The sequence below is a fragment of the Rhinolophus hipposideros genome, assembly GCF_964194185.1.
Source record: "Rhinolophus hipposideros genome assembly, chromosome: 21".
Classification (NCBI taxonomy): Eukaryota; Metazoa; Chordata; class Mammalia; order Chiroptera; family Rhinolophidae; genus Rhinolophus; species Rhinolophus hipposideros.
Genome location: NC_138067.1, coordinates 8,825,953 through 8,852,005, shown reverse-complemented (window position 1 = coordinate 8,852,005; position 26,053 = coordinate 8,825,953). Strand labels below are relative to the sequence as shown.

Below are 26,053 nucleotides of genomic sequence, written 5' to 3'. Positions count from 1 at the left end.
TTTTTAAGGGGCCTCAACAAAATTTGTGAGCTCTTCTCATAAATATTCCTGACATATCTAATACATAATCATAAACTATAGTACATAGGACAAATTAGAAGAAATAATATTTATAAATGAATATATTAAACTATACATTTCCATATGTCATTGATCTAAGTTCTCTTTCCCAGCACCTGAAATATGACATGTATTTTCCTAACCACGGGTAAATGACTCAAGGAGAGCAGCGATTTTTTTTCTAAGGAATATTTACGGGTAGGGTAGAAATGCAGAATTCGTGGGCTATGGAAGCATATTTACAGAATCCCCCTCCTTTAGCAAAGATTTCCAAACTCCGATGTTCTTAAGAAAAAAACCTGGAAGGGGAATTTTTAAAATGCAGTGTTCTCAGGCCCCACCCGTAGTGATTCTGATTTTGTAGTCTGCGGTGGAGCTACGTTTTTGGAATATTTTTTAAGTGTAACATTCATATAGAAAACGGTACAAGTCATAAAGGAATAGCTCAAAGAATTTCACAGACTACACCCCCATGTCAAGAAACAGAATATCACCAGCACCCCCAAAGTCTCTTTATGCCTCTTTCCAGTTACGCGCCTCATCTAAGGGTAACCATTATCCTGACATCTAACACCACAAATTCATTTTTGTCCCTTAAATAAATGGAATCATACAGTAAATACTTTTCTGTGTCTCGTTTTTTCATTAAAAATTTTTTTAACTGTGGTAAAATACATATATCATAAAATTTACCATCTTAACCATCTTTTTAAAGTTCATTTTTTAGAGTTCAGTGTAGAGTTCAGTGTAGAGTTCAGTATATTCAGTGTCATGCAACCATCACCACCATCCGCCCCCGGGGAATTTTTTAATCTCGCAAAACTGAAACTCTGTAATCATTAAATAATAACTCCCAATACTGCCTTCCACCAGGCTCTGGCAACTACCACTCTACTTTATGTCTGTGTGAATTAAATTGCTCTAGGTTCCTCATGTAAGTGGAATCATGTGATATTTGTCCTTTTGTGATGGGCTTATTTCACTTAGTATAATGTCTTCAAGGTGTATCCATCTTGTAGTGTGTGTCAGAATTTACTTCCTTTTTAATTCTAAATAACATACCATTGTATGTATATAACACATTTTATTTATCCATTCATTTGTTGATGGATGCTTGGTGGCTTCCACCTTTTGGCTATTATAAATAATGCTACTATGAACATGGGTATACAAATATTTCTTCAAGTCTCTGCTTTCAGCTTTTTTGGATATATACTCAGAAGTTGAATTGCTAGATAATACGGTAATTCTGTTCTTAATTTTTTGAGAAACCATCACAGTGTTTTCCACAGTGGCTATGCTGTGTTTCCCCAAAAATAAGTCGTAGCTGGACCATCAGCTCTAATGTGACTTTTGGAGCAAAAATTAATATAATACCTGGTCTGATATATATATCATATCATATCATATCATATCATATCATATCATATCATATTATATGACCCGGTCTTAATATAACTGGGTCTTATATTAATTTTTGTTCTAAAAGACGCATTAGAGCTGATGGTCCAGCTACGGCTTATTTTCGGGGAAACACGGTACTATTTTACATTCCCACCAACAGTGCATAGAAATTCCAATTTCTCCACATCTTCAGCAACATGTTATTATTTCTTTTTCCTTATAGCCATCCTAATGTATGTAAGGTGGTATCTCACTGGGGTTTTAATTCACACTTCCCTAATGATTAGTGATGTCAAGCACCTTTTCATATACTTGTTGGTCATGCGCATGTCTTTTTTTTTTGGAGACATGTCTATTCAAATCCTTTGCCCATTTTTCAGTTGGGTTGTTTTGTTGTTGAGTTGTAGTTTTTTACATATTCTGGATATTAACCCCTTGTCAAGTATAGGATTTGTAAATATTTTCTTCCAGTCATAGGCTGTCTTTCCACTCTGTTGATAGTGTCTTTTGATACACACAAGTTTTTATTTGGATGTAGTTTATCTAATTTTTATTTTGGTTTTTTTTTTTTTGTGTATGTGTGTGTGCTTTTGGTGTCAGATCCAAGAAATCACTGAGAAATCTAATACCACAAAGCTCTTACCCTGTGTTTCTAAGACAAACATAGCAGTTTCAGCTCTTTTTAATAATAGTTTTAACTCATGTGTTTAGGTCTTTGATCCATTTTTAGTTAATTTTTATATATGGTGTAACATAAGGGTCCAACTTCACTCTTCTGCATGTGGATATCCAGTTCTCCCACAGCACCATTTATTGTAATGACTGTTCTTTACCCACTAAATGGTCTTGACGCCATTGTCTAAAATCATCAGGTTTATTTCTGGGCTGTCTATTCTACTCCATTGGTTTACATGTCTGTCTTTATGCCAATACCACACTGTTTTGATTACTGTAGCTTTGTAGTAAGTTTTGAAATCAGGAAAAAAGAAGACTTCCAACTAGTTCACTAGTGATGCCATCTGGTCCTGGGCTCTTCTTTGTTGAGAGTTTTGTTTTGTTTTGTTTTGTTTTAATTACCGATTCAGTCTCCTATTTCTTCATGATTGAGTACTGGAAGGTTGTTGTGTGTTTCTGGAAATTTGCTCATTTCATCTAGGTTATCCAATGAGTTGGCATACAGTTGCTCACAGTATTCTCCTACAACACTTTTTATTTCAGTAAAATTGGTAATATTGTCCTCTCTTTCATTTCTGATTTTATGTGTCTGGCTTTTTTTCCCCCTCAAAGCTACATTTGTGACATTTGATTTTATATTTTTAATATGTATCTTCAGAAGTCAGTCTATGCCAAGTAGCCCCAGACAATATTTTGAGAAACCTTATCTAATATTTTGAGAAACCTTATCTACTAGGTAGAGTCAGAGTACAAGTCCTCCAGAGGTCTCTGGAAGTTCTATTTGTGAACTTTGGGAAAGGTGGTCAGGACGTAATAACTAAATCATTATATCACTTATCATTTTGGGGCATCAATTTCACATCTGCCGAAGGATGATAAGAGGTATCTCGCCTACCTGCTTCATAATAATTCAATCTTACTTATTATAGATCAGGACCTGGGCTGAGTGTTGAGGATACAAAGATGATGATCTCAGGCCAATGTGCTCAAGACTCAAGTACACCCACAGAAAACGAGTTGTAATTACAATGTGAACTCTACGTTCATAGTTCTACTATTATTACTAAACGATGACATTTGTATATAATATTCTTTGGTATTTAGGTTTCATGCAATTCTTCTGAAGAATACAAAAGTGTTTGAAATAAGGAAAGAAATCCTCAGAGAAACTCCATCTTAAAGGTCATACAGCTAAGACATTGTACTAGATTATCAAACCATTATGGGTCCCCAAAGGGGGACCAATGAATTCTGCTGAGGCAAAGGAAAGAGAGCATTTGCCTACAGAAGAGACGATGTGTAGGCCTCACTCTAGGCTGAGTCAGAGTTCTCCAAATAGACATGGCCTATGAAAGGGCAGCACAGCACAGAATTGAAAGGAAAGGGCTTTGAACTGCCACGTGACAGTCTATCTCCTAGGTTACTGTGGAAACCCCTAACAGCTCAAATATGAAGTCAAAAGAAGACTCGATGTGAAATTACTTTGTAAATTGTCCAGTTCTAGAACTGAATGATGATGATTCCAACTATCATAAGAGAGAAAACAGTAGCTGAGGAACACGGCTCTGTTTAGGACGTGGGAACAGTGTCTCCTTCCGCCACACCCAGTGGTTTATGTGAAATTTTCGTATGATTGGTTTTATGGCATAATGACTCCAATAACTGGTCTCATGGGCACAATGAAATGGCCTATGGGAACACCAAAGGCCAAATACCTTCCATAACCACAACAGAATTGTCTTCCTTTTAGATGGTCACAAGGGGCCATCTGGCCTCTGACAGATTTAAACCCATTCATATGCGCTTCTCTCAGAGAAAATTACATGGGCTTTATTTTTATAATAGTGGAAATTAATGTAATAGCATCCACTGGCATATAAAATGTGCTTCCGTATGCCCATCTGAAGTGTTTTCTGCTGAGATTTAAATTGAATTCCTCTCATTTGTTTTCTGTGAAGATGCAGGGCATTTGGCTAACAGTTCCTCATAAGCCATCACAGAATAAAAGACAGTTATTAGATTAACAAGTCTTTCCTTCTCTGGCCTCTTTAAGCCCCTAAGGCTATTTATTAGAACATTAATAGGGACTTTGGTCGCTATCTGGGGAGTTCTACTGGATAAATCTGGAGGAAAAGGGTAGGGGAAGAGGCCACATCTGATGGAAAAATTAACCTCAATTTGAGGGGGAAGAGTTATTGGACTTAAAAAGTAAAGAGTGACACATGCATACCATGAGCAACATTATTCAGAATAGTTCAAAAGCAGAAACAACTGAAATATCCCCCAACTGGTGAATCGAAAACAAAATGTGATATAGCCATACATGGAGCACAGTTTAGCAATAAAAAGGAATGAATTACTTCCTTTACATGGAGTTGCTTTCCATGACATGGATGAACCTCAAAAACACGACGCTAAGTGAAGGCACAAGGGACCGTATATTGTATCATTCCATTTATGTGAAATGTCTAGAAAAGGCAAATCTAGAGACAGAGAGTCTCTATTCTAGACCAGGTCTAGAATAACACAGAAGGACACACAACGCTCCTGTGAACGAAGCCCTTCTGTCAGTGGGGTTTGTACCTAACTGCACCACAATCTGGACCAGACCGTCCTAATTTATGGGTGAGAATGTCATACTGGATGAAATCAAAAGCCTTTCTAGAGTCCATAGAGATAATATCTATTTCTTTTGCTTTACCATCTTGGACTGTCACTCTGTCATAGGAGGAAATTAAATTGGTCTGACACAATTTGCTCTTTACAAAGCCCTGCTCTTTACTTCCTTATGCTCTCATTGCTCCCTTACTCTGATCAAAAAGTTACGGTTTCTTTGCTGCAGTCTCCCTTCCATTTCCTTTAAGCATCTCTTCGGTATACTTGCATTCAAGAGGTAGAAATAAAGAGTCTAATTCTCATGCTTCAGTGGATATTCCTAGGGTAACAACACTCAGTGAGAGAACAGACTATGAGGGATTCAGCGGGGAAGCTATGTTAATCTGAGACTTAAAGGGGGAAATGCTCCACCATGTATGACAACCAAACATTCAGGGCAACTTGTACAACTGAATAGAAAATGTCCTCCATCCCACTCAGATTGTTTATAGTCTTTTCCTGTTCATTGTATCATAGACGTTATAGAGTAGATTTCATAGAACAAATTCTGGTTAGCTGAGGTGGAATCAAGATGAGTTCTCTTCACATGAGCTATGAAATATTATTATTATTATATATCAAACCTGAACGGAAAATGTAAAGGATAGAAGACTTCACTGTGGCAACTATTCATCTCTGCCACTGTGGCGATAAAGCCAGAGACAATACATAGATGAATGGGTATGGCCATGTCCCAATAAAACTTTATTCACAAAGCAGGTGTCACACTGGATTTGGTGTAGCGACTGCTGTTTGCTGACCCCTGGTAAGCTGATGAGAACCAAGAGTGCCAGTAAGGTTTAAGGAGTGGACTGGAGGATTGTAGTCAGTGCTTATCATAAGCACTGGTGCTTTGTAGGATTGTCCACACCTGATTGAAAGGGGTTCACTCCGAATCTTTATTCTTGACTAACCTGTCTACCTCTTGTTGATATCCTCCCAAAGTTCTAACTGGTGGAATATCGTTTATCTTTACAGATGAGAGAGACTGAATTCTAATTCCTAAGCTAAAGTCTGGCATGAGCTCACTCTCTCTTTATATCAAGACCATTATGCACTTAATAGACCATAGCCTAATAAAATGTAGATGGTTACTTTTTCTATTCTGCAAAAAATTTAAAAACTGTCATGATTTTTCCCATTTCTGCCTTCTAACTGGCACTGGGATCTTCTGGCATGACTACGTACTCTGTTTAAATATTAGACAGGAAAGGTGTGAGTATACTTTAGCACTTTTGACAATCCAGCATTTGTGGCTATTGTAAACTTCTGAAGATCTTTTATTACCGTTTCACATTATGTGGAATGAATGCGTTTCTTTATCCTGAGTTCTTCCTGTCGGCCCTGTTCTTGGTCTTAGTTCAAATGTGAAATCATCAGTGCCAATAATAACAAGCATCCTTGCTTGCCCCTTCCTGTTAGGGACGGTAGGGTGCCGCAGTATGCTGATTTTATGCTCATGCTGAGAGTTACAACAAGGCACTTACATGCCTTCACTGATTGGAAATAAACAGAGAAATCTTTGTGAGTGGCATAGATGAATTTTTCTATTCAATTTGCACGTTGTTCTAAAAGTTTGGGACCATCTATCTTGCAAAGTCAAAAAACATTTACTATCTGGCTCTTCACAGTAAAAGTCCGCTGGCCCCTGAAATATACTGGTAGCTTTGCCACCAGGGAGGGTACAGACCATGATGGTGATATGTGTCAGGTGGGACAGCAAGCTGAATGTACGGTGAGATGCAATGCAGAAGAGATAAGATTCGGCTACTAGTAAGAGGTCAGAGGCAGATAACACGGTGTATTGTCAAATGAGCAACAAAGATGACATCCATACTAAACTACTTGAGGACTTGTCTCCCAGGTATATAAGACACTGTTGGCCGGGCAGCTCATGGGTTTCTCAGTAACTGTGATGACAGGGGTGAGGGGGAGAAGGAACGATGATGCTGGCATGGACATTGCCAGACATTGTTGTAGCTGTAAAAATGACTGTCTGATAATCGTTCCTGATTTAGACAGAGAGGTTTCTTAACCCAGTAAGTGTATTTAAATCTCTCCAAGTGTGCTGCCACAAAATGTAGTATTTAACACTGAATTTGTGACTACAAAAAATGTCGAGAAGACAATGTTTTAAACTATTGTCTCAGCCCTCAACTCTAACTCATCTGGACTTTTGACTAATCCCAAATTATCCTCTGATCTAGAGAGTTCAGTATACATTCATGAAAATAAAGAAGCTATGCTGAACCTAAAGATGTAAAGGGTCTTTTTCTTTTCCTTTTCTTTTTCCCCACGAAGATTGGACCTCTCCAAAGGGAATTATCCCGAAGTAGTGACTTATCCCATGCTTTGGATCATGGATATCATGTTTTTGTTGGACCTTACCTGCTGTCAAATATCTGAGAATCTAAAAGAACATGTCAGAATCTCAGAAGGAGCTAAATAGATAGCATATTTTTTAGGACAAATTGAAACAAAAGCCATGATGATGTTTTTGGAGACTAGCCAAAAATGTAAGTGGGGAAAAAAGAGAAACGGAATGTGGAGAGATGTTCAGGTCTCTCCTCCATCCCCCAAATACCAAGCACAACTACATTGGACTTGGGGAAAGATTGAGAGAGGAAAAGAAGGAGAAGGAAAAGGAAGATAAAGTGGGAAAGGAGCATGGGAAGGGCTTATGGGAGCCGTTGGCACTGCAAACACTGATAGCTACTGAAAGAGCAACAGGAACACCCCACCCCTTTCTCTTTCCCACCCTTCCTCCCTCTGCCCCCCACCCCTCATGAAGCATTGAGTTTATCAAGATAAGCTACTCTGAGAGAAACAAACTAGGAAGTTACTGAACTTCCTGGTCTTTCCCACTGAAAACTCCCCAGCTCAATCACTTAAAGAGACTGAAAAAATAAGCCTGGCATGGAAGTGGGTGTGTGTACTGGGCGTGGCAGCAAGTGCATCATTCAACGTCTTCTCAAAACAAAGCAAACCTATACAAGCACAGACATGCAGGTATGTTAAAAACAAAAAATGAAAGAGAGGGAGAGCGGGAGAGAGGGAAACAGGGAGTCAGGGAAGGAGGGGAAGAAGGGAAGAGGGGGTAAAAGAGAAGGAAGGAAGGAAAGAAGGAAGGAAGGAAGGAAGGAAGGAAGGAAGGAAGGAAGGAAGGAAGGAAGGAAGGAAGGAAAGAAGGTCAAATGCATTAGTCTTTAATTCTCCAGACTATTTTCTCTACCTTCCAATATGTTGGAGATCAAAAGAAAAGTGCTTTTACTACCAGCTCGTGGTCTCTATCTAAAGCCAAGTCACACTATACAAAGAAGTGAAGAAAACTCACACTTACAATTGATATGTGAGCCAGCTGACTGAAACAGCCCACGCAAAAAACGTGACTGACCAAATCGGCTACAGAGGCTCACCTGTCTTCTGACTGCCTGGAGCTAGTTGTCTTCTCCAGTTCAGAGTCCGTCAATCAGCTAACTAGGAGTTCTTTCAATCCTTGGTTCCCACTCCCTTCCCCACTCCCAAATCTTCCAATACTTGACGGTGCACTAGGAACAATGGGGCTGGTGGCAGGTATCATCGGTCACCAAAAGACAGAACTGGTGTCCTAACAATCCTGTAACTGCTAGTTGTGACAGTCTGACACCTGAAAGAGAGGGCAACTTTTATAGATACTATTTTTATTTTTGATTGAAAATCGCGGTGAGCAGGAAGTCTAAGGCATGCTCTAAATGTCCCCCTTGGTCCCTGTTCACGTCACTTCCCACATCCCCATCTTCTGTCCTCATTTGCGTGTCCCTGCCACATTCCTTCCTGCCACCAAGTTCATCTCTGTAGAAACTTTCTTTAAAATTACTTGCATGGTTTCTAGAGCCACACTGGGAGCTGCTACATAAATCTCCCAGAAACACTAGTAACAGCACAAAAGTTCCTTTGTCTTCCCAACTGGCACAGTTATATCCAATAATTTTCTTCTCCTTTCCCTGAAATCTTCATTACACGCTGTAGTCGTACCACAGCGGTACTACCATACGGTGCAGTGAAGACTGTTTTTCATGCACAAGGACAGATTATTTGGATGCTGCGAGCAAGCCCAGGAGAGGGGCCTGCGCACTACATACAGGAGAAAGCTGCTTAACTGCATCTTGTTCAAGATAGGTCACCTATATGATTACAGAGTAAGTCACTGAGGACAAGAGAGTGCTCTGAAAAGAGGGAAAAAAGGCCTGTCCTGGTTTCTGTCCTTGAGCTATCATTTCTTTGCTAAATATCCTTTTTTGCAACTGTTGTGTATCTTGGAAGTAGTAATTACATGCCTCTATAGATTGGTTAGAACTCATATATCTGTAACCAAAAGAGGGAATTTTATATATTAACAAATACAAAAAATAGAGAACTTAAAATCTTGATACACTTTTCTAAGGCAACTTTTTGACAACTCAGTTATCTAATTTCATGTACTTATATATTCATAAGCAGGAAATTGTATACCCAATATAATGGCAAGTGGCCAAGCTTTAAGGGAAATCTTTGTTATAAAATGTTATTTGAAAATAAAATCTATTAGATGTTCACACATTTTTGGGAAAGTCCAGAAACCTTCAGAATAGAATAGTACCACCCAGGTCCTCAACATATGACTTTTGACATAAATTTAAAAATTCTTGCCAGTTATATAAACCTTTCCAGTTACAAATATGATTATATTGTCACAGTATTTATATCTGACCTGGTGTTTAAAATAGACCTTATCATAACTGTTATAACACACACATACACACACACACACACACACACACCACACATCGCACACTCTCCCTACCACACACAACCACACACACACACACACACACACACACACACACACACACACACGAGTATTATTATGACCATTAAGGGGAAAAAAACAAAATCATGCAATGACTCCTTAGGCTCAGCCTCGCTTCTTCTAACACTGACCTAACAAGCTTTCCTTGCCTGCCATATTGGTGCTCTGAGGGGAGCATAAAAACATTTGCGTGTTAAAGATCAAATTTTAACATACCCTGTCAAAGAGTGCAAAAAGTTGTCTCAGGACATCTGAAACAGGCAACTTTAAATACTCTGCAAATTCTTCAATTCCAATTCTTCCCCCTTTGGAGGAGCTCGCAATAGCTGCATATTCGTCCAAATGCTTACGGATACCATCCCAATCTAATCTAAACAAAGAATTACAAACACGTGTTATTAGCGCTTTACAATCCAGGTGACATTTTGATGCACATTGTTTTATTCACTTGTCTGGCGGAAAAATATTTTATGTGTTAAAACTGAAAAGGAAAATAAAATGGGTATTTTAAAGTGCATTTGAACATGTACTCAGGCCTCTAATTTTTTAAAGGATATTAGTATAACTGTAATTTCCCCGAATATCTGAGGGCAAGAAAAGTAACTGAGAAGAAGAGCAATGTGGTAGAAGAATAAAGGACTCATGAGAAGAAAATAAGTCACATTTTAATCTAAATATTACTTAGTAAGTCAGTAGTACTCACTGACTTGTTAAAAAAAATACAACTTTTGTTTTCAAGGAGCTATGAGGCTGATAATGAATTCATATGTCAGAAAATGTTGTGATAGGGAGATTCATTAGACTACACACACTTTCTCTGATATTAGTTATGAAAAATCAGGGTGATTAACACTGGAAAATGTACTATAGCTTACATCAGAAGCTTTATCTTTGAGGTGAAACACGTGACTTGACACATACTTTTTTGTCTCCAATTTCAGTGACTAGCTAAACTTTTCAAACCTATAGGACAACTGTGAACATAACATCAAAACATTTTATGTAGAAGATACAGACAATATTTGCTGTATCAGTTATCATCAAAATGTAATTTTTAATCCTGGTTCTGCAGCTCCCTCCCAGGGAGGGTGCCAGGGTCTGTTAAATCAATAAATTCTGCAAATCCCTAAAAGGATGAAAACTGAATGAACTGTAATAACAGGGGGATTTGGGGAGTTATACCTTTCATACCAGGGAATATTCTAAATGGTTTAAACTACATCATAATAGCACAAAGGGGTGTTTTTGCCTTAAAAAAATAAAATTTACATACCCAGAAGAAAAAGGTAGGTCTAGGGTATTTCAAATTTAGTCAGAATTGCTGCTCTACAAGTCGATTCCTATTTCATAAGAGGTGTGATCGCCACAGGCCAGTATCATCCAATTATGCTGTCCTTCTTGTAAGAAGGTGCCAGACGGACAACTTTTCCGAGCCATTTGTGTGTAGGGAGGCAGATGTGTACTCACCCACATTTACTACCTCTTGGTCTCCTATGACCAATACACGTATTTTCAGTTAACTGTTCTTGAAAAAACAAAACCAGATGAACTAAATGGAACATACATTCACAGCCCCAGCTTTCCTAATAAATACCAGGGCTGAGCATTAACGAAAATAAACATACAAGAAGTCAGATCTCTTTTGGACAACTGTATGAAAGTGTAGTAATTTACAAACATACTTACTTCAATTTCCGGCTAATTTTGGTAAATTCTACCAAGCCAGCTTCCATAGGCAACGTCAGCTGTCCTGCTGAAATCATCAGTCTGCAGTCTTCATAGGTGTGATCTGTGACTGGAATTCCCAGAGCTCTAAAAGCATTAAAAAGCAAACTGAAGTTCAAACAATTTTTAAAGGTGATGATTTTTCATTTGGCCTGAACTAGTCAACAAGCAACAGTAAATGGAAACGTATTTCCTACTTTTTAAACCAGCAGTTTTGGCTTTTTATTGTCAAAGAGACGTATTTCTCTACTACCTCCTCACTGACTTACTATGGCCTGAGTGAATCTCCTCATGTCTGCATGCTTCTGTCAGCTGATTATTTTTGCTTTGTGATTTAACTACTGTAACAATAATAACAGTGGATGTCAGTCTCATGGAAAGTAATGAGAAGACCTATGTTCGAGTCCTGATGGAGTCTTTCACCAGCCGTGGACCTTCTGGCACTTAACCTAAGGCTCACTGTTCTCACCTGCATGTAGGAAAAATTACTTATTCCACGGGGTTATTCTAAGGACAAACCAACACGGCCCGTGGAAGAACCATTTAAACAGATAAATGGCATCTGTACGTAATATAAATGAACAACCTCAATTGCTAGCCATCTGCGTTTTTTCATCTTTTAAAACATGAAGACCACCTTCTTGCCACATAGCAATCATCTAAAAACACTGAAGAGAACTGATAACAAGTTCATATTTCTTCCAAAGCTAAAACATCCTCCATGCTCAAAGGAGAGCACATCCCATACTCCCTCCCTCCAGCTGAAAGATCTAATAATTAGTGACCTAGATTTGCAAAAATAAATATACATTAATAATAACTTAAAAAAACCACTGAGTACCAAGAAGAAAGGCTGTGCAGTACATGAAATAAGTCCCTGAAGATTCCTCTTCACTAAACTTTTATTCACAGATAGTCAGGGAACATCATAAAATTATGTCTTCCCCTGTATTTGATTTTGATGAATCATTACTAAGAACATTACATTTTCAATGAATGCAGTAAGAGTAAAACTTTTTTTCTATCTACAACTAGGATGTTTTGATTAATAAATGTTAATACTTATCTTCGTTCCTAACTTTTGGACATTAGCTGGTATGAAAATCGAAGGAAGAAAACAGTATACGAGCAAAACTGTAGCCAGACAAGGACGTAACTGAAACAAGCACACCTAGATACACGTAACACAATTTTTTCTTTTGCTAAACATCTATTCTTTTTTGAAAATAAAGTTATTCTGCTGTGGAATATTACTACGAATATACGTGTGTGTATGTATGAATATATAGGTGCATGCTTGCTATAAAGCCAAATTTTGCTATGAAGCTGAATTCAGAGTTCCCATCGAGTGTTTACTCAGAGAATAAAGTCCACTGGCCTTTTACCTGCAAACCTACTACTGGACAGGACTGCGGAGGTGGTGCCTGGGGAGCAGGTGCACACTGGACGGCTGTGAGGCTGCCAGGTGGTACATGGTGTCACACACGTTCTTTCATTGCAGGAGAGGTGATTTATCTCATCAGTATGGTGGCCAGTTCAAATTCCTTTCCGTGTAGAAAAACATCTACCTTATGTTTTGCAATTTCTAAATCCTCAATTTATAGTCATCCCTCAATGGGGTGACTTTCTCCCTTTTCTACGCTTCTGTTGTATTCCCTTGCAAACGTTCTCCTTTTGGTGCTATAATCATTGATGCCTTTGAAACCCTCAGCCCTGGCAGCTCCATGGAGGCCACGGGGACAGAAGGCAGGCAGCGGGAGAAATGCTACCACTGTCACGGGCTTCGTGTGATGGTGACGACCAGCTTGGGAGAGTCCACCCTGTGTGTGGAAAGCACTGGCTGCTCTCTTCTGGTTACTGTACCCTCCCGCACCCCTTCTGGCAAAGACACATTTCTATTAGTTTGGGGCTGCAGCTGGGGACAGTATTTGTAGATTGTCTCAAGGACTGTGTTCCTCCTGGGCACGTTATTTTACTTACCAAAAGAAGTTGGGAATGAGGAACTCACATGCGGAAAAACCCCAAACCTTAAAGCTATGTTAAATGCTATTTACTAATAATGTTCAATCTAGCTGTCTACTGATTTTGATCACATAGAGACACGTACTCCGCCATCAAATTCCGGACTCGGCCAGCGAAAAGGACAGGATCACTTTTTTCTTCATCGCTCGGGACTTGAACAGGCATAAACTGAAAGACAAATACACTTTTCTATAACAATGGAAAAGGCTTCAGACATTACATGCTAAATACATCACTTCATAAGTGATCTAGCATTCAGTAAGTCTGCCTTTCTAGCACATAGCTTACAGGATGTAATGGAAAGGACACGGTGCTTGGACTCAGGAGCCAAGCCCTGGGTCTCCCTGTGTGTTAAGTGATATGTCCTGTAATTTTTCTGAACTGTCTCCTCGACTCCAAAGGGAAGGCTCTGACCACCTACTGCCCCGGTTGTGGTGAGGACGAAATGAGCCAGTGTCTGGACTTCTGGAAGCTGTAAAGCTGTAGCTACTAAGATCTCATTCTCAGAGCTGCACTTTCTACCATTCCCACCCCTTTGTGTGAAAGTGTTATTATTACTATTATTTTGTCTTTTATAACCTTCTCTATCCATTCCTGTATCAGCCTTTTTTTTTTTTTTTTTTAATCATTTGGTCATGTTTTGTCATTTCATCTGCTTTTTTTTTTTAACCCTTAGTACTGGCTTTCTAGCTTTTCCCCACTACCACGTTTTGCCTTATCATTTACCGTTTTAACTTTTTTTCTCCAGCTGATAATCTGTGATGCCTCATTTGTACTGTCCTCATTTTTATACATAGTTTTCTAACATTAACACGGTTTTGATGTCATATTTAAGTCCTGACTTATTTTGCGCACCTACTATCTACCAGATCAAGAGGACTGTATCCCTATTCTAAAGAAGACATTTTAATAGGACAGACCAAGATAACACGTGCTGAGTATCACTACCCGTATCACCCCCAATTACAGATAGGGCTGAAAGGCTTAATTAACTTCTATGAAGGCACACAGGTCACAAGGCCAGGATTCAGTCAAAGGTCTGTCAGATTCTAAAACCCTTGCTTTCCCTACTAACCCATCCTTCCTAGAGTATGAGAGTGAGGGATAGGAAAGGATTAATTTGGCCAGGGGGCAGGGGAAAGCAGCCAAAGAGGCTACACACAAGAGCTAATAGTTGATCTTGGCTTTTTAAGGATAAATATGATTTCGCCATCAGCTCCTGCTTATTGAATAACAACGACGAACCAGGTACCACATTAGGTGCTTTACATGCATTATTCCATTTCCTTAACCCTCCCAGTTTTAGTCACAGGAATTGGGGTTGACAGCGATTAAATGACTTGCTCAAGATTCCATGGCTACTTCCTTTCTGCAAACATTGCTGAGGCACCTGTGTGCCAGGCCTTGCACTAAGCCCTGAAGACAGGCCAGTGAAGGCCCTGCCCTCCAGGGGCTCTCCACACAGTGGGGGAGAAATGTATGACAGTCAGCTACATCCACCCAGAACAGCTCCCATCCGTTACTCTTAACCTTTCCCTGAAGTAAGTTCTATCGAATTTCCATTTGATAGAAGAATGTGGCTAGAAGGGGATACACAATATAGCTAAAGCCACACACAAGTGGCAGGGCCACAGTTTAAAAGATTTGTCTAAAAATAACAGCCCTGTCAGAAAACAGGTGGACCTGTTTTCAAGCCCTGTTAGTCATGTTAAGAAGCCTCGGGCAATGGTGACTCAGAGATGAGCAAGGGAGTGACATGACCCAGTCCAAGCTTTTGAGCAATAACTTTGTAGGGAGTGGATAAATCAAAGAGGAAGCAGCTAGGAGCAGGGGGAACCCCGGCGGGGGGAGCAGGGGGGGCATCTGCAATCACCTTGGAGAGATGATAAGACCACGAACAGAGGAAGTGAGGAAGTAGAGGACAGCATGGACCCAAGTGGCATTTTTAGGATGGACCGGATAGGAATCACAGGATAACGAGTCTATGTCATTTTCCTTTGCACGTTTATTTTTTGTAACATCCTCTCCAAGGGGACCGTGGCAGGCTGCAGAAAGAGCACCGTTGCCTGGACTCTGCTGTGTGAGCCTGGAAAAGTCATTTAGCCTTCTGGGCCTCAGTGCCCTCTCCTGTCACATGAAAAAGTTTGACTAGATAATTTCTAAGGTCCTGTCCAACTAGAATTCTGTATCTAGCTTTCTACTTAGTATCCAGTTATTCTTGAAAATGGAAAAATAAACTAAGCCACCAGAGGTCCCCACATCACTTATATATCCAGAGCAACAATCCTGCAAATAAATGTCTAAAAATTCCTTCCGTCCTGTTCCAGGAAAATCCCTTATATTTGCTTAGTATGAAATCCAAGGAAGAAAACACTATGTTAAAATCAATGTTCATAAAATCTCTAACAAAATAGTATAATAAATTAAAGTTTTAAATTGCCATATAATTCTTTATTTTTTTAAAAAGCCAAATGATCATTTATAACACACTCGATTTGCAGGTCATGAAAGAACATACTGAAACCCCTGAAAAATAAATTATAGCTATACTGTTAACCAAACATAGTACAATGAACTACGGGTTTCGTAGTGTAAGTAATAGTTTCCATAAAATAATTTTTAATAACTCTCATATTGGCATGGCATTTTATTCTTGAGGAAAAACATTCCACTGAGAGGACAAAATAATTAAACGTCTAGATTTGACACTCATGGGCCTTGGAGGCCCCCATGCCTCCTGAGAAGCAGTGCGAGGGAAATTCTAATGAAAAGCCATCCCTCCCTGGGTCAGACTTTGCCCTCTATAGCACATTTCTACTCAAGGCTCACAGCATGAACGCACCCTTTATTTGGGAAGGAAGATCAACCAAAAATAGGGGACCATGATGGCCATTATCTATTACTGTCCCTGAAGACACATCTAAATACCCCAGTGACTTCAGGTCCCCATGTTTTCCTTGCCACCTTTATTAGATATTCTTTCATTATATGCAGTAGCCACCCTGACTGTCCTTTTGGCATCTTGATTTCCCAGCCCCTTCACCTGGCCACAGATACTCTTCTCAACTCCACTTCAGCCATGGAATCGAATACATGACTCTAATCTCCTCCTCTGACAAGTTCTTCAGTCAGAGATTCCCCTCATGGAGTATTTACTTCTCCCCTAACCTAGTCCGACCTAGACGACGGGAACCTGACGGTCACGCTCAGAAGCCACTCACCCCTCTCTACCCAGCCCCTCCTGCAGCATCTGTCTGCCCCCCGAGCTGGTCTGAGGGGGTCAGACACATCCACGGGGCCTTTCTGTCATCTAGAATCTCTCACTCCTGCCACACCCACGGCACCGAGCACAACCCTCGGTCCCATCTCCTGATCCTGCCACCCCACTCCTATTGCAGACTGCTGAGGGGTGCACAAAACCGTATGGGTTGAGGCTACTACAAATCCATGTTAACTCCCACAGGGTCCTCAGAGCTGCTGGGAAACTATGCTATTTTCCCACAGTGACCACACTGCCTCAAAATATAAAAATTGTTTTTTGTTTGTTTTCTTTTTGCCGGAGATCTTCCTTTATCTTTGCAGGTGTGCCAAAATATGTATTCTTAATTCTGAGTCTGTTTCCTTAATGTCCATGTGATGGGGGAGGATCAAATTACTTAACTTAAATCACACTGCACTGCTGCCTGGCACCCCTCTGACGTCCCTTTTTGATCCCCTGCCATCATATTTTACTGTTTCAACCCAGTCCATGCTTCTCAGGTTGAATTCCACTTTCATCTCAATGGCACTTTACTTTCAACTTTAGAAAGAAGACAGTGAAGGAGGTCAGGACATACCGCCCCAAAATATGCCACTTTGGTATATGGATTATTCTGAGCTGAAGGCACTCGAAAAACAACAAATACAGGGAGAGGCTTTCTCTGAACCGCTTGTCTGCCTAAAGACAGATCCTCCAAAAGGAACTCAACTGTCACAAATCCCCTCCTGGGGAGATTCATCCAACAGAGGGACTGCCTCTTACCAGAGGCGAGGAGACTAGAAGCCGACCTCACACGCAGACAGACTTTATCACACACTCACATATCTCCTATCTAGTCTCGAAGGGCCCATTCGTCTTCCCTAAAAATCATTTCCTTTCCCTAAGTGGCCTGTATCCTCCCCCCTACTTCCTCTATTAAAATGGTTTATGAGCTCTCAAATCTCACCACTTTTTTTGGGGTGGGGGCTCACTTTTTAATCCCTGTGATGCCCTTGTGCACATAATATTAAAATTAATGAATCTTATATTAATAATATAGTAATAATATCAATGATTAAAATACTAATGATTAGAATAATAAAATATTAACCATTTAATTAGTGAAGTGATTAATAAAATATTTAATGTTTAATTAACCTAATTAATAAAATATTGATGATATAATATAAATATGGTTGATATTTATATTAATAGTAACACCTTTTCCCCTGTTAATCTACCTGTTGTCCATTTGTTTCACAGTCCCAGCCATCGAACCTAGGTGAGGAGAGGTCATCTTTCCTCCCCGACAACAGCCTGTGTGAACTGCGATTCCCTTCCGCACGCACCTGAGCTGCACAGCTCCACTGCCCTCCTCACTTCACTGTCCTCTGTCCCCTTCAGAATGCTGACTCTCCCCACCCTGTCCCAGATGAGGAGGAAACTAACTGACCTGCTTCCCAGAGCCTCCCAGAGCCTCCTCCCCCCTCTTGGGCTGCTCACAAGATAAAGTAAAAATTCCTCAGCCTATTATGTAGGGCCACCTGTTATCCAGAGCCAGTCCTTTATACAAATCCTCGGTCCCAGTAAAACTAGTTTATTCATTGTTTCCTGACCACATCAAGCACATTCCTTTCTCCTAAAAACATGATGATGAGAAGGAGAAAGACTGATGAATGGCAATGCTACATATACAATCTCATCTTTTTCCGAGGAACAGAGAAGAATTTTAACAGGCCCTTCTTAACAAATGTGCTTCCCATGATCCTCCTTTTAAGTCTCCAAAAAGATAAATACCAAAACAAGGAGAGGACGTATGACAACATTTGCTGCTTCCTTTCCGAAAGAACAGAAAAATCGAGATGATAATGGAAATCAGTTAATGCTTAGGAAACACTTCCTGTGCGCCAGCACAGAAGTAAGCTTATTAAATTCTCACAGCTCTATAAAATACATGTTATCCCCATTTTACCAGTGAAAACACAGGCTTAGAGAGGTTTAAGTAATTTGCTCAAGCACATACAGGTAGGTCGTGGCAGAATGGAAATGAAAACCCCAGGGAACACACATTTTGTAACACTCCATTTCTCCACTACTATGACTTACCAATTCCAGAACTGTACCAAGTTCCAGAAGAAATAAGCTCTGTTAGAACAAGTACGTTTGTGATGTGATGGGATGTGTGTGTGTGTGTGTGTGTATTTGTGCAATGGAGGTTTTCTAAAAGGCTCATTTTGGATTCAAAACGGCAAATTATTTTAGTGCATTTGAATATTTAAATAAACTACATAAATGTGAACTTTCCCTAAGTAATTGGCTCTTTGAAGATTTCAGAAGTGATATAAATCTATAAATGTTGATACATGTTAATGACAGTCCTTTCCTAAATCAGAAAAAAACTTTAACGAAAAAAGAAAATCGCTTTCTGTTACTTAAGGCAATGGCTTGCCTGCCATAAAGTGTTGTAGGTCTAATGTGAGCCACAAGAAGCTCACCATAAGCTTCGCAAAGGAGCTTTCCTGAAGCAAAATATGTCTGTATGCCTACAGAAAAAAAATCTTGATGCATTTACAATATAATGCGTGGACTTTAAAGTCAACATGCTCTGAACGCCAACTGAGATATGGCCTCTGATGAAGGAAGCGGACTGTATAGGCAACGTGAACGCCATGTTTTTTTCCATTCAGGAACTAGCAGCTGCCCACATAGCGCTACAGAGTCTGACTTTGCATGTCTTCTCTCTCATGACGTAAATTGGCAGGCTCTTCATTTATGTCAAGTTTGGGGATGTTTCCAACGAGCTATCTTATTGCCTATGCCCCTAAGCCATGAGCTTGTGAAGTAGCTGGCCAAGGGCTTTGAGTGGAGCCATTCTGTAGACGCACATGGCAGCACTGTTCAGGGATCCCAGAAGACCAATCACATAGGGCATGAGGTGTGGCACTTATTGTGTTTTTAAGATCAAAGAGTCAAGAAAACAATAACCTTTTTAAAAACAAGTCTCTGTGTCTGGAAAGCAGAGAGGGAGAGAGGAGAGGAGGTAAGGAAATATTCCTCAATATTACATTCTCTAGATTTTGGATGCCCAATGATTTTGGGTAGTTAAAAAGTTTGACAGCCATCATTTTGATGGGAGACTTGTGACACTAAAGGCTACAGCAGTCAACATAGTGAGATAACCTGTGACCATCACAGCAGAGTGTCTAAAAGGGCACTTTGATAATCCACTCAGAGTTGATTTTAAAAACCATAAAACCCATGCCATATTCTCGAATAATACATCTTGAATCAGGTTCACCTAATTAATATCCACAAAGTTCTAAAACATATATTAAAAATAATACCTAGGATTTCCATCAATTTTAAAGAAGAAGGAAAGAGAGATGGGTGCCACTGAACAACCCAGACAGGTGAAAGTGGCACAGCTAAGTGAGCTGAGACATCTAACTAAACTATGTGTCTGGGCAGCACAAGGTGAGCCTCCTCAGACATGGTGGAAAGGTTGGCGCCTCAGGGACAGGGCCCAGCCTTGAGCCAGGGTGTGGATATGCTTAGAGCCCGAAGAGCTGCTGGCATGCAGTTTCAGTTTCATCTACACAGTAGGGAATTAAAAGATTCAAAAACCATAAAGTTGTGAGGAGCCCCCTGCGTGAAAGGGAGAATCATAAATCTAAAATACTATGATTAAACTAAGAATACCAAATTTGAAGTCGCAAATTCCCATCCTGTTTCCCTGCAACACAATTCTAAGGCATCAAAAATCCCTTCTGATGCAGGTATTTTAAACTGTTTGAAAGCCATTTTGTTTGTGAAGTTATTGAACAAAGGATGCATTCTTCTCTTTGCCAGAATATATTATCCAAACAGGTCTAAGAACAGGGCTAGAGAATACAAACATTGTAATTGAAAAGGAAGGGAGGGAGGAAGAAGAAAGAAAGGAGAGAAGGGAAGAGAGGGAGGGAGAAAGGAAGGAAAGGAAAAGAAAGAAAAGAAAAAAAAAAGAGAAAGCAAGCAAGCCAGCCATGACACAGAAAGAAAATGTGGTAGTAGTGGTCAAGGTAAAAAAAAATGAGGGATTTGCATGCTCATGTCGTAACGCAGTTTGACCCCTGATATATATGCTACACATAAAAATGCAGTTCCGTGTGCATTTCCACATCTGTTGCTAGATCTTGTTTTAGCAGGAGAGGGGTAAATTTAGAGGAAGGAACCATTTAGAGGAAGGGTTAAATTTACATACATATATATCTGTCTCTGACCTCTCTCTTCAGCGGCTACCTGGGGGTATCACTGAAACCAACTAGATTTTGAATTCAGGGGTCCATTCCACATCATTCTCAGAAACTAAGAAAAGTTCTGTTAAGAGTCTTAACAATCTGGTTAGAATTTTCAGAACGATCCAATTATTCCCCCCCTCCCCCCACCTGCCACTGCAACTCCAACCAAAAGACTGTCCTGTGAATGATGAGATGAGCCACCCCCCCAGATATGATTTCCTCAGACATTCCCTATGCAGAATGAGTCCAAAAGTGAGGGCTTCTGGCCTCTGCGCTTCTCCCACCCCAGGCAGCACCTGTCAGCTTTCACAGAACCTCCTCTTCCAGGAGTGTGGGGTCCCATCAGACTCTAGAGCTCCTTTTGTTGGGGTGTGAAGGTGTACCATTCAACTTGGCAGAGGTCAGCATTAAAAGGAATAAAAAGATAGGAACAGGCAATGCAAATCTGACCAGCCAGACTGGTTAGGCTGCTTACTCCATGGTAGGAGTTCCCAGGAGTTAGAGGTGTTTCTTGATACAATTCTAAAGGCTGCATCTGATAGCCTGGGTTTAGATACACAATTTGCACACAGGGCTTATTTTAAGGACGGTGGATTTAACTTCCAACCTTTGCATATTCGGTCTCTCTAGACAAGAAATTCAGCATAAAAGGAAGGGCCAAATTTCAAGTTCCACATCCACATTGTGAAGGACTTACCTCAACTTCCACCTTTGTGAAGGGCTGGCACCAAGTAAGGATACAAAGCTGAATGCTGAAGATAAGAAAGAGAGGGTCCTCTTTATATGGCAGTTACAAGTATCGCTAACATTATTTCACAAAACATGCAGCACCCATGTCACACGTTATACTTATTTTGTGTTTATAAATGCCATAGGGTCGTTATAACACTTCTTGAGCTGAGACAACTATTCTTGACATTCAAAAGTTCAATCACCACATGCAATGCCATATGGTATTTGTGAGTCAGAGACACAGCTCAGCAGACTACACCATACATGTGAAGTCTCTTTGATGACTCGGGCTCCTAGGCCTAAGTCCCTAGAGAAAATCCCCAACGCCACCTTTGAAGGTACATAAATGTGTTTACAGGAAAGCTCCTGAGTAGAACAGTACAATACTAAACTCTTTTCTGATATTTAAAAAACAATAATCAGTGGGTCTTTCTTAAAAGTAGAAAGTTTATCATAATTGTCTCAGTTACTAGTAAATGTTTTCCTTATGGGGAAATTTTTTGAAACTATTCAAATTTCAGTATAAAACTAGACTAGGCTTTCTTTAAGGTGGTTATAACTAATCTTCTAAAAGATAATTTTTGAAACAGTTGTTCTAACTTGCAGCTTCTGGATAAGATTTCTATCGGACTTTTTAATTTAGCCTTATTTAGAGAGATGACCCAGAAATCTGGCAGAGCGGATTACATTACATGTTTATGAAAACAACCAACCAACCATTTTTTTTTTTTTTGCTATTAAGAAATTAAAATATGATTTATCCGTAAAGATTACTTGGAGAGACTTATTTAAGACCAAAACAAACTTAGGAATTTAAACAAGGAATTTAGTTAAAGAAGGAATTTAGGAAACGAGTTTACCAATTCCATAATTAATTACAAATTGTTAGGTATCAGTTCTCAAAACCTTCATCTTAAAAAGGAAAAAATCCTTTCCTGTCAACCCCTAGCAAACAAAGTCAATCTATAGTATCTACAACAAAATAATAATTTCTTTAATTATTTAAATTGAGCTTTGGGATTCAGTGAGTTGAGCAGATAATTCTGTTCTGAAAATTCTGAATGCTGTAAAAAATAAATAAAACACCTAAGATCTCATTAAACCTGATCCACACGCCTCACAAACCAAACAACATAAAACAGTTTTTCCATAGCTCGCTTCCCCTTCTCTAAGTTTATTTCCTAAGTTTATTACTCCTCTCTCTTTGGATATCTGCTTTGGTGCAGAATGTCTTAGAACCTGAGGCAAGGGCAATTGAGAAACTGATTTAGAAGTAACAGACACAACGCGAAATATATCATGAAGTAGTCCAGAAGATAAGGTAGAAATGTGAGTTCCCGTAGGTAAGTGTAATGTGGTATTTGGATAAAACAGAGTGGTGCTTTTTGAAGATTTTGTGTTTGTTTTTAAATCCTAAGAAATCTCTAACTCTGAAAATACTGTTTTCCTCTCTTTCTTTTCTGAGTTCTCTCTCCTATTGTCTTTTCCCCTTTATCACACACTTCCCAAGTTAGAAGGCTCGGTTAACGAAAGCCCTCTATTTTCTAACCCTGATCCCCCTTCCAGAAACCTTCTCCTGTTTCACCTTCACAGCTACCCAGATGGCTGCAAAGCCAAAAAAAAAAGTCCTATTTACTGAACAGTGAACCCAAAGTCACTGTCTCCTTCAGGAACTTAACTTGGTAAAGCCCTGCGGTCGACACATCTTAGGAAATACAAACACACTATCCACCCAATTTGCAGGCACTTCTTTTTCTAAAATGCCCTCACACTACTTGTTTCTCCTAATTTTCCCTTGAGTAAAAGTTGAAAAACAGTTGTCCAAAACCAGTAGTGCCATGAAACATGTATTCTTGCCAAATGAATAAACTGATTTCCTGAAGAGTTAGAGATAACATAATGTCTAGATATCCTTTAAAATTTATGCTATTTTTGGTGTCGTTTACTTAACTTCAGCTCCCAAAGACTACAGCATAAGAGGAACATAAAATGTCTCACACATTAACAAACACTTAACGGACACAGTTGGCCCATCAGTTACATATTATGATTTAAATTTATTATTTCAAAGAAATACACACACACACACACACACACACACACGCACACACACACAATGGAGAAAATAAGTGCAAAAAAATCTGACTTTCAGAAGTTTGGATTGTCTAAAAGGTATCTAAGAAAGCCACAGTGTACATGAAAGCAAATAATGAATTTCTTTTAAATATTTCCAAGTGGTTGTCACCTAACTGGCAACCCATGGACAAGGTTATCTGGATTCTGTATAGAATAGAATCGAAAGGCCTTACTGGGAAAGGCCCTGGCTAAAGTCCTTACATCCAGATTCTCACCAAAATGTAAACAGGCTTCCGGAGAAAAAGTAAGATTCTCCATGTTCTGTTCTGTTTAAAGGCTTATTTCACTTCAGCTTGCTTAATAGTGAAACTGTATTCGTCTCCTAAACGTTTTTAGAAACTGCTGAGCCCTGTGCTTTTCACATCCAAGAACAGAACTGAAAGCTTGGTTAGCCATTTTCTCAACTCAGATCAGACACATCATAACAATTTCAGGCCACATGACTAAATTGCTCTAGATTGCTTAAACCAATACCGTAAAACAGCGATGAAGACACTAGATAATGCTAAATCTGCAATGAAAATGAAACTACAGAATCAGAGCTAAGTGTGATACAAACTAGGTCACTGAAATATTTGTTAAGAATTGGTAGATCAACACTTTTAGACCGATCAGAACGTGACAGACAAACTAGAATTCTGCACGTGGGAGACCCTGGGCGTTAATGGGAAAGATAGTTATGTTCTCTATAGAGATTTATCAGTTACAAGATTTAAGGATCTGATTAGAAATTTTTACTTTATAAATAATCGATATGAGCGACTTACAATGTATATCCTTGCCATGTCCACGTCACAGTATCCTACGACAACAAAAATATTTAAACTGTCAGTTCAGAGAAAAAAATACCACATAAAACAAAGACTTTATTTTAATATTGGTATTCACATATTTCCTTTCTGAATTAAAAGCAATGTTGAAAAGTAAAACAAGCATATCATTATTGTTAGACATCACCGCCCTGTCTATGCATTCTTGGATTATGTCTACATGGCAAAGAGCTGTTTTCCATATGTAACTACCTATCTTTTTATGGAATTAAGTTGATACGAATTAAAAAAAAAAGAAACACACACAAAAAAGCTATTGTGCACGCTTACCGGTTTTTCTCCTAATACGAACACATCTGGATAATTTACTTACAAAACCAGAATACACCAGTTTTCCCCCTCACCCAAGAAATAGGGTTATGGGGGAGAAAATATTACAGTCGTGCATAGTGAAAGAACAGAATATATCAGTTCTTCCCCACCTCCAAAAAAAATTATGGGGAAGAGGAAAGAAGTACGTAGTGAAAGAATCTGAATAAACGACAACTGCAAACCCGTAGACAGAAGTACAATAAGTAAAAATTTGGCAGATTTTAATTTTTTAATTACAGATGTCCACGGTCGACAAACTAGTCACCGAATCGAAAGCCGAATTGATCAAGAACTCTTAATCTGACATAACATAGATAATTAACAATTACATCTTGCCTTTTGGTGTACATTCTCTAGTAAATAAAGTTCCTCTTAGAACCAAAACATCCTCCAAAAACCTACGTTTAGGGAAATGGTGTGACATAATCAATACCCAGAAGACAATAACGAACCTAGTGGGAGCAGAAGGGACTACTTCCTGAGCCAGCTGTGGACTTGCTATAAAATGTTAGGTTCTTTCTAGATATTTTCTTACTTGAGCTACTTGCCAAGAGTCACACTACTCGTAAGTACTGAGTCACACTACTCGTAAGTACTGAGGCAATCATTAAACACCAAGCCTATCCCCAATTTAACCTGCTACTTCAGTCCTGCTAAACCAGTGATGATTATTGATTGAATCAGGAAAATTTCCCTCTAGGCTTAATAAAAATCACACATTTATGCAAGTTTTCTAATGCAACCCTGAATCGGAGACTTAGTCATACCATCACAGGACAACAGAGGAGGAGCCAAGGAAATGTCTTCCTATAGCTCAACAGGAGCAAACACTGCTTGGAATGCTGTTATCCACAACTGCATGCCCATCTGGCCAACTTTTAAAAACTAAATGTGGCAAGGAGCATGAGTCCCCCCTACCTGCTTCCACCATTGGTCTATTTATAACTTTTTTCAAATAGTAAAAGAGGTCCTAGAGAATGTGTGAAGTTTGGAAGGTTTGAAAGTCTTCCCATAGTGAACCACGACACTTACCAGCTTGTTTGGGTATCTGAGAAGGATTGGCTGCACCGGAACTCCTGGAATGAAGGCTCCTGTAACCATTAACGAGGTGTTATAACATGTTCTTTCTATGCATACAAGTTTTACAAATAAGGTAAAC

The 26,053-nt window shown here is 39.4% G+C and overlaps 1 protein-coding gene across 2 annotated transcripts in view; it reads right to left on the bottom strand.

The window, feature by feature from the left end:
* Positions 1 to 26,053, bottom strand: part of LPCAT2 (lysophosphatidylcholine acyltransferase 2) — a 59,438-nt gene that overhangs the window by 18,674 nt on the left and 14,711 nt on the right. For both annotated transcript variants that reach the window (XM_081031917.1, XM_081031918.1), the window contains exons 6-11: positions 25,927 to 25,985; positions 24,520 to 24,554; positions 21,582 to 21,636; positions 13,455 to 13,537; positions 11,309 to 11,434; positions 9,839 to 9,992 (exon numbers count right to left, since the gene is read on the bottom strand). In XM_081031917.1, coding sequence (XP_080888043.1) covers positions 9,839 to 9,992; positions 11,309 to 11,434; positions 13,455 to 13,537; positions 21,582 to 21,636; positions 24,520 to 24,554; positions 25,927 to 25,985 — 512 coding nt within the window. The remainder of the gene's footprint in view (positions 1 to 9,838; positions 9,993 to 11,308; positions 11,435 to 13,454; positions 13,538 to 21,581; positions 21,637 to 24,519; positions 24,555 to 25,926; positions 25,986 to 26,053) is intronic.